Consider the following 9,560-nt stretch of genomic DNA (forward strand, 5'->3'; position numbering starts at 1 on the left):
TTTATCTTTCTTGGTTTCTTTTGTTAATTACATGCCTCTCTGTATATCTTCTTCCTGTCCCGTCTGTTCTCCTCCACATACCGACTAGTGTACTAAATAGTACGCTGAAAAACAGTGTTATTGTATGTGACTTTTCTAAAATACGACTCCGAATGCGTCTCTGTCCCCTGCAGTATCTCTCCCTCTCTCACTATGTCTCTGTCCCCTGCAGTATCTCTCCCTCTCTCACTATGTCTCTGTCCCCTGCAGTATCTCTCCCTCTCACTATGTCTCTGTCCCCTGCAGTATCTCTCCCTCTCTCACTATGTCTCTGTCCCCAGCAGTATCTCTCCCTCTCTCACTATGTCTCTGCCCCCTGCAGTATCTCTCCCTCTCACTATGTCTCTGTCCCCTGCAGTATCTCTCCCTCTCTCACTATGTCTCTGTCCCCTGCAGTATCTCTCCCTCTCTCACTATGTCTCTGTCCCCTGCAGTATCTCTCCCTCTCTCACCATGTCTCTGTCCCCTGCAGTATCTCTCCCTCTCTCACTATGTCTCTGTCCCCTGCAGTATCTCTCCCTCTCACTATGTCTCTGCCCCCTGCAGTATCTCTCCCTCTCTCACTATGTCTCTGCCCCCTGCAGTATCTCTCCCTCTCTCACTATGTCTCTGTCCCCTGCAGTATCTCTCCCTCTCTCACTATGTCTCTGTCCCCTGCAGTATCTCTCCCTCTCTCACTATGTCTCTGTCCCCTGCAGTATCTCTCCCTCTCTCACTATGTCTCTGCCCCCTGCAGTATCTCTCCCTCTCTCACTATGTCTCTGCCCCCTGCAGTATCTCTCCCTCTCTCACTATGTCTCTGTCCCCTGCAGTATCTCTCCCTCTCTCACTATGTCTCTGTCCCCTGCAGTATCTCTCTCCCTCTCACTATGTCTCTGTCCCCTGCAGTATCTCTCCCTCTCTCACTATGTCTCTGTCCCCTGCAGTATCTCTCCCTCTCACTATGTCTCTGCCCCCTGCAGTATCTCTCCCTCTCACTATGTCTCTGTCCCCTGCAGTATCTCTCCCTCTCTCACTCTGTCTCTGCCCCCTGCAGTATCTCTCCCTCTCATTCTGTCTCTGCCCCCTGCAGTATCTCTCCCTCTCACTATGTCTCTGCCCCCTGCAGTATCTCTCCCTCTCTCAATATGTCTCTGTCCCCTGCAGTATCTCTCCCTCTCTCACTATGTCTCTGTCCCCTGCAGTATCTCTCCCTCTCTCACTATGTCTCTGTCCCCTGCAGTATCTCTCCCTCTCTCACTATGTCTCTGTCCCCTGCAGTATCTCTCCCTCTCTCACTATGTCTCTGCCCCCTGCAGTATCTCTCCCTCTCTCACTATGTCTCTGTCCCCTGCAGTATCTCTCCCTCTCTCACTATGTCTCTGTCCCCTGCAGTATCTCTCCCTCTCACTATGTCTCTGCCCCCTGCAGTATCTCTCCCTCTCTCACTATGTCTCTGCCCCCTGCAGTATCTCTCCCTCTCTCACTATGTCTCTGTCCCCTGCAGTATCTCTCCCTCTCTCACTATGTCTCTGTCCCCTGCAGTATCTCTCCCTCTCTCACTATGTCTCTGTCCCCTGCAGTATCTCTCCCTCTCTCACTATGTCTCTGCCCCCTGCAGTATCTCTCCCTCTCTCACTATGTCTCTGCCCCCTGCAGTATCTCTCCCTCTCTCACTATGTCTCTGTCCCCTGCAGTATCTCTCCCTCTCTCACTATGTCTCTGTCCCCTGCAGTATCTCTCTCCCTCTCACTATGTCTCTGTCCCCTGCAGTATCTCTCCCTCTCTCACTATGTCTCTGTCCCCTGCAGTATCTCTCCCTCTCACTATGTCTCTGCCCCCTGCAGTATCTCTCCCTCTCACTATGTCTCTGTCCCCTGCAGTATCTCTCCCTCTCTCACTATGTCTCTGTCCCCTGCAGTATCTCTCTCCCTCTCACTATGTCTCTGCCCCCTGCAGTATCTCTCCCTCTCTCACTATGTCTCTGTCCCCTGCAGTATCTCTCCCTCTCTCACTATGTCTCTGTCCCCTGCAGTATCTCTCCCTCTCACTATGTCTCTGCCCCCTGCAGTATCTCTCCCTCTCACTATGTCTCTGTCCCCTGCAGTATCTCTCCCTCTCTCACTATGTCTCTGTCCCCTGCAGTATCTCTCTCCCTCTCACTATGTCTCTGCCCCCTGCAGTATCTCTCCCTCTCTCACTATGTCTCTGTCCCCTGCAGTATCTCTCCCTCTCTCACTATGTCTCTGTCCCCTGCAGTATCTCTCTCCCTCTCACTATGTCTCTGTCCCCTGCAGTATCTCTCCCTCTCTCACTATGTCTCTGTCCCCTGCAGTATCTCTCCCTCTCACTATGTCTCTGCCCCCAGCAGTATCTCTCCCTCTCTCTCTATGTCTCTGCCCCCTGCAGTATCTCTCCCTCTCTCACTATGTCTCTGTCCCCTGCAGTATCTCTCTCCCTCTCACTATGTCTCTGTCCCCTGCAGTATCTCTCCCTCTCTCACTATGTCTCTGTCCCCTGCAGTATCTCTCCCTCTCACTATGTCTCTGCCCCCTGCAGTATCTCTCCCTCTCACTATGTCTCTGCCCCCTGCAGTATCTCTCCCTCTCTCAATATGTCTCTGTCCCCTGCAGTATCTCTCCCTCTCTCACTATGTCTCTGTCCCCTGCAGTATCTCTCCCTCTCTCACTATGTCTCTGTCCCCTGCAGTATCTCTCCCTCTCTCACTATGTCTCTGTCCCCTGCAGTATCTCTCCCTCTCTCACTATGTCTCTGCCCCCTGCAGTATCTCTCCCTCTCTCACTATGTCTCTGCCCCCTGCAGTATCACTCCCTCTCTCACTATGTCTCTGCCCCCTGCAGTATCTCTCCCTCTCTCACTATGTCTCTGCCCCCTGCAGTATCTCTCCCTCTCTCACTATGTCTCTGTCCCCAGCAGTATCTCTCCCTCTCTCACTATGTCTCTGCCCCCTGCAGTATCTCTCCCTCTCTCACTATGTCTCTGTCCCCTGCAGTATCTCTCCCTCTCTCACTATGTCTCTGTCCCCTGCAGTATCTCTCCCTCTCTCACTATGTCTCTGCCCCCTGCAGTATCTCTCCCTCTCTCACTATGTCTCTGTCCCCTGCAGTATCTCTCACTCTCTCACTATGTCTCTGCCCCCTGCAGTATCTCTCCCTCTCTCACTATGTCTCTGCCGCCTGCAGTATCTCTCCCTCTCTCACTATGTCTCTGTCCCCTGCAGTATCTCTCACTCTCTCACTATGTCTCTGTCCCCAGCAGTATCTCTCCCTCTCTCACTATGTCTCTGCCCCCTGCAGTATCTCTCCCTCTCTCACTATGTCTCTGCCGCCTGCAGTATCTCTCCCTCTCTCACTATGTCTCTGCCCCCTGCAGTATCTCTCCCTCTCTCACTATGTCTCTGTCCCCTGCAGTATCTCTCACTCTCTCACTATGTCTCTGTCCCCAGCAGTATCTCTCCCTCTCTCACTATGTCTCTGCCCCCTGCAGTATCTCTCCCTCTCTCACTATGTCTCTGTCCCCTGCAGTATCTCTCCCTCTCTCACTATGTCTCTGCCCCCTGCAGTATCTCTCCCTCTCTCACTATGTCTCTGCCCCCTGCAGTATCTCTCCCTCTCTCACTATGTCTCTGCCCCCTGCAGTATCTCTCCCTCTCTCACTATGTCTCTGTCCCCTGCAGTATCTCTCCCTCTCTCACTATGTCTCTGTCCCCTGCAGTATCACTCCCTCTCTCACTATGTCTCTGTCCCCTGCAGTATCTCTCCCTCTCTCTCTATGTCTCTGTCCCCTGCAGTATCTCTCCCTCTCTCACTATGTCTCTACCCCCTGCAGTATCTCTCCCTCTCTCACTATGTCTCTGTCCCCTGCAGTATCTCTCCCTCTCTCACTATGTCTCTGCCCCCTGCAGTATCTCTCCCTCTCTCACTATGTCTCTGTCCCCTGCAGTATCACTCCCTCTCTCACTATGTCTCTGTCCCCTGCAGTATCTCTCCCTCTCTCTCTATGTCTCTGTCCCCTGCAGTATCTCTCCCTCTCTCACTATGTCTCTACCCCCTGCAGTATCTCTCCCTCTCACTATGTCTCTGTCCCCTGCAGTATCTCTCCCTCTCTCACTATGTCTCTGCCCCCTGCAGTATCTCTCCCTCTCACTATGTCTCTGCCCCCTGCAGTATCTCTCCCTCTCTCACTATGTCTCTGCCCCCTGCAGTATCTCTCCCTCTCACTATGTCTCTGTCCCCTGCAGTATCTCTCCCTCTCTCACTATGTCTCTGTCCCCTGCAGTATCTCTCCCTCTCACTATGTCTCTGTCCCCTGCAGTATCTCTCCCTCTCACTATGTCTCTGTCCCCTGCAGTATCTCTCCCTCTCTCTCTCTCTCTCTCTCACTATGTCTATGTCCCCTGCAGTATCTCTCCCTCTCTCACTATGTCTCTGTCCCCTGCAGTATCTCTCCCTCTCACTATGTCTGTGTGGGAGCGGGGTAAGTTGAGCCACTCATGTTTCTAGGAAACCATACACACAATCCATAATGGAACGTACCCGGTCTCGTAGGTCAACCTCCCCCATGCCCAGGCTCATTTGTGCCAACCTATGATTTGAATTCTGCTTATTTCCAGGGATACACCACATCCTGAAATACATGTTAGAAAGAATACTACATTTCACTTGATGGAACGATGCTGAATGTAAAACCTCAACTTACCCCACTCTCATCTACACTATACTAAACTCTCTTTTCTTTCTCCTTCCCTCGCTCTCTCTGTTTGTCCCTTTAGGCCTACTAGAAATCCACCCATTTGGATCAGTGCCCATTCAGTTCCTTTCACTAACTCCTGGTTTACATCCCAAATGACACCCTATTCCCTATATAGTGCTCTGTCAAAAGTAGTGCACTATGTAGGGAATAGGGTGCCATTTGAACTGGCCCTTATCCACTTCCATATACTGCGCGTGTGTGTGTGTGTGTGTGTGTGTGTGTGTGTGTGTGTGTGTGTGTGTGTGTGTGTGTGTTGGACTAGACCTGTTCTGTATGAGGGAACAAGCAGAGGTATCAACAGCTCTGGGCTTGTGAACAGATAACACAGAGAGAGAGAATACAGGTCTCTTCCTTGTTTTGCTCTGTGTGGGACTCAGCAGTGCTGGGTTTATCAGGAAAGTGACACACACCTACATCGGCACAAACACACAAACAAACATATTCCCACCCAAGCACAAACTCAAACACATGCTCTCTCCCAGACATTGGACAAGATAACACTTAGTGTTCCCACGAACTGCAACCTTCACATTCAACACTCTACATTATGTTCACACTAACTGCAACCTTCACATTCAACACTCTACATTATGTTCACACTAACTGCAACCTTCACATTCAACACTCTACATTATGTTCACACTAACTGCAGCCTTCACATTCAACACTAACTGCATTCTTCACATTCAACACTCCACATAATGTTCAAACTAACTGCAGCCTTCACATTCAACACTCCACAATGTGCACACTAACTGCAGCCTTCACATTCAACACTCTACATTATGTTCACACTAACTGCAGCCTTCACATTCAACACTCTACATTATGTTCACACTAACTGCAGCCTTCACATTCAACACTCTACATTATGTTCACACTAACTGCAACCTTCACATTCAACACTCTACATTATGTTCACACTAACTGCAACCTTCACATTCAACACTCTACATTATGTTCACACTAACTGCAGCCTTCACATTCAACACTCTACATTATGTTCACACTAACTGCAGCCTTCACATTCAACACTCTACATTATGTTCCCACTAACTGCAGTCTTCACATTCAACACTCTACATTATGTTCACACTAACTGCAGCCTTCACATTCAACACTCTACATTATGTTCCCACTAACTGCAGTCTTCACATTCAACACTCTACATTATGTTCACACTAACTGCAGCCTTCACATTCAACACTCTACATTATGTTCACACTAACTGCAGTCTTCACATTCAACACTCTACATTATGTTCCCACTAACTGCAGTCTTCACATTCAACACTCTACATTATGTTCACACTAACTGCAGCCTTCACATTCAACACTCTACATTATGTTCACACTAACTGCAGCCTTCACATTCAACACTCTACATTATGTTCACACTAACTGCAGCCTTCACATTCAACACTCTACATTATGTTCACACTAACTGCAGCCTTCACATTCAACACTCTACATTATGTTCACACTAACTGCAGTCTTCACATTCAACACTCTACATTATGTTCACACTAACTGCAGCCTTCACATTCAACACTCTACATTATGTTCCCACTAACTGCAGCCTTCACATTCAACACTCTACATTATGTTCCCACTAACTGCAGTCTTCACATTCAACACTCTACATTATGTTCCCACTAACTGCAGTCTTCACATTCAACACTCTACATTATGTTCACACTAACTGCAGCCTTCATATTCAACACTCTATATTATGTTCACACTAACTGCAGCCTTCACATTCAACACTCTACATTATGTTCACACTAACTGCACAAGACCTGGAAAGAGACCATACAGTGCATGCAGGAAGTATTCAGACCCCTTGACTTTTTCAACATTTTGTTACATAACAGCTGTATTCTGAAACAGATTAAATCGTTTTTTCCTCCTTATCAATCTACAGACAATTTAATGACAAAGCCCCAACATTTTTTTTAGAAAACAAAGTATTCAGACCCTCAGGACTTTGTTGAAGCACCTTTGGCAGCGATTACAGCCTTGAGTCTTCTTGGGTATGACGCTACATGTTTGACACACCTGTATTTGGGGAGTTTCTCCCATTCTTCTCTGCAGATCCTCTCAAGCTCTGTCAGGTTGGATGGGCAGAGTCACTGTACAGCTATTTTCAGGTCTCTCCCGAGATGTTCGATCGGGGTTCAAGTCCGGTCTCTGGCTGGGCCACTCAAGGACATTCAGAGACTTGTCCCGACGCCACCCCTGTGTTGTCTTGGCTTTGTGCTTCGTCGTTGTCCTGTTGGAAGGTGAACCTTCACCCCCAGTCTGAGGTCATGAGCACACTGGAGCAGGTTTTCAACAAGGATCTCTCTGTACTTTGCTCAGTTGATCTTTGCCTCAATCCTGTCTCGTCTCCCAGTCCCTGGCGCTGAAAAGCATCCCCACAGCATGATGCTGCCACCACCATGCTTCACCGTAGGGATGGTGCCAGGTTTCCTCCAGATGTGAAGCTTGGCATTCAGGCCAAAGAGTTCAAACTTGGTTTCATCAAACCAGAGAATCTTGTTTCTGATGGTCTGAGTTTTTTAGGTGCCTTTTAGCAAACTCCAAGCGGGCTGTCATGTGCCTTTTACTGAGGAGTGGCTTCCGTCTGGCTACTCTACCATAAAGGCCTGATTGGTGGAGTGCTGTAGAGATGGAACTTTGGAGCCCTGTCAGAGTCATTTATTTCTGTTTTTCATTTTTTATAAATTTGCAAAAATGTCTAAAAACCTGTTTTCGCTTTGTCATTATGGGGTAGTGTGTGCAGATTGATAAGGAAAAATGTAAATTAATCAATTTTAGGCTATAAGGCTATAAGGTGACAAAACTGGGAAAAGGGAAAGGGGTCTGAATACATTCCAAATGCACTGTATATACTGTATACAGACACATAGGAACGCACTGTAATTCACTGTGATTTACTGTAATTTACTGTAATAGCAGTCCTTTGTGAAAGTGACCCTGGATAAACACACACATACAGATACACAGACACAGAGTCACCCTGGATAAATGCACAAGATTACACAGCTGACTGCCTAGATTCTGTCACCGATCCAGCCCAATTCACCCTAGGTAATCTAGCACCCCTGTCGTCCCTCACACACACTCTCAGCGTGTGTGTGTGTATGTGTGTGAGTGTTTCCCTGTCTCAGCATATCTGCCTGCTATGGAGTACAACTGTATGCATGGGCCAGTTTTATGTTACTCTGGACCTCCTGATACTGTTACACAGACACACGGATACTGTTCTCCCCTGCTGGTGACAGATGAGAGGTGAGAGGTCATAGGTCATAGGGTAAAAGATATGGGCCTGACGTGGCACGTATACACCAGCTCCACACACTTATACCGTACTTACACACAGTAGATCCAAAGCAAGTTGAAGGGTAAGGGGTTAGAGGTAAGAGGTCATAGCGGTAAAGGATATGGGCTGGACACGGCACGTATACACCAGCTCCACACACTTATACCGTACTTACACACAGTAGATCCAAAGCAAGTTGAAGGGTAAGGGGTTAGAGGTCAGAGGTCATAGCGGTAAAGGATATGGGCTGGACACGGCACGTATACACCAGCTCCACACACTTATACCGTACTTACACACAGTAGATCCAAAGCAAGTTGAAGGGTAAGGGGTTAGAGGTCAGAGGTCATAGCGGTAAAGGATATGGGCTGGACACGGCACGTATACACCAGCTCCACACACTTATACCGTACTTACACACAGTAGATCCAAAGCAAGTTGAAGGGTAAGGGGTTAGAGGTCAGAGGTCATAGCGGTAAAGGATATGGGCTGGACACGGCACGTATACACCAGCTCCTGGGGAACGTGGTCTGCTTGAGACAGAAGAAGATGACAGGAGCCAGCTCAGGATACGGAACTATTAGGGTGCTGATGTCACTGCTCGCATCATCATTATTGTCACCGTTGCACTCCTCCTCTTCTTCCATCACTTGTTCTTCTAGGATCGATCCCTCCATCCTCCGCTCCATCCGCTGCTCCTCCTCCTCCTCCTCTTCCTCGAGGGAGGAGCCACGGCGGGGGAGGGGCATCTCGTCGTCCCTGGAGATGGAGACGGCCACCTCTGCACCGGGACCCTCCTCCTTGGTCGTCATGGCAGCAGGGCGGTCTGAGGTAGAGGGGAGAGAGGAAGGAAGGGGAGACAGAGGTGAGAGGTAAGGTGAAGAAGTGGTGAGAGAACAGGATCAACATGTCCTTTATGAGTTACTAATGTACAGCACAAACTCGGAGTCTATGTCCCAGATATACCTCAAGGGGTTCAATATTACTAATCTACAGTGCTGACAGATTAATGATGCTGAACAGACTGTGTCGGGAGATTATGAGGGCCAGACATTAGTAATAGACATAGACACAATGATTCACAGTGTGTCTTCTAACACACACACACACTTCAGAATATATAGATCAGGGTTACTCAACTCTTACCCTACGAGGTCTGGAGTCTGCTGGTTTCTCTTCTACCTGATAATTAATTGTACAACCCTGGTGTCCCTGACTAGAGGGGAACAATGGAAAAACGCAGTGGAACTGGTCTCAAGGTCCAGGGTTGAGTTTAGAGTGATATAGAGCATGATGACATGTGATTGAACATACATCACAAATCACCTGACACATAAAGGACATGTAGTCAGTCACATGACAGCTGGGGGACAGTCAGGGTTGTGTGTGCGTGTGGCTGTGAAACACCATCCCAGGAGGTATGGTTTGTTGAGATGTAAGGCAAA

General features: G+C 48.6%; 1 protein-coding gene across 1 annotated transcript in view; it reads right to left on the reverse strand.

Annotated features, from left to right (window-relative positions):
* LOC135536274 (voltage-dependent T-type calcium channel subunit alpha-1I-like) overlaps positions 1 to 8,777 on the reverse strand; it is a 193,216-nt gene extending 184,439 nt beyond the window's left edge. The window contains 1 exon segment of the mRNA XM_064962634.1: positions 8,602 to 8,777. Coding sequence (XP_064818706.1) covers positions 8,602 to 8,762 — 161 coding nt within the window. The 5' untranslated portion in view covers positions 8,763 to 8,777.
* Positions 8,778 to 9,560: the final 783 nt, after the last annotated feature.

The sequence above is a fragment of the Oncorhynchus masou genome, unplaced genomic scaffold (assembly GCF_036934945.1).
Source record: "Oncorhynchus masou masou isolate Uvic2021 unplaced genomic scaffold, UVic_Omas_1.1 unplaced_scaffold_587, whole genome shotgun sequence".
Classification (NCBI taxonomy): domain Eukaryota; kingdom Metazoa; phylum Chordata; class Actinopteri; order Salmoniformes; family Salmonidae; genus Oncorhynchus; species Oncorhynchus masou.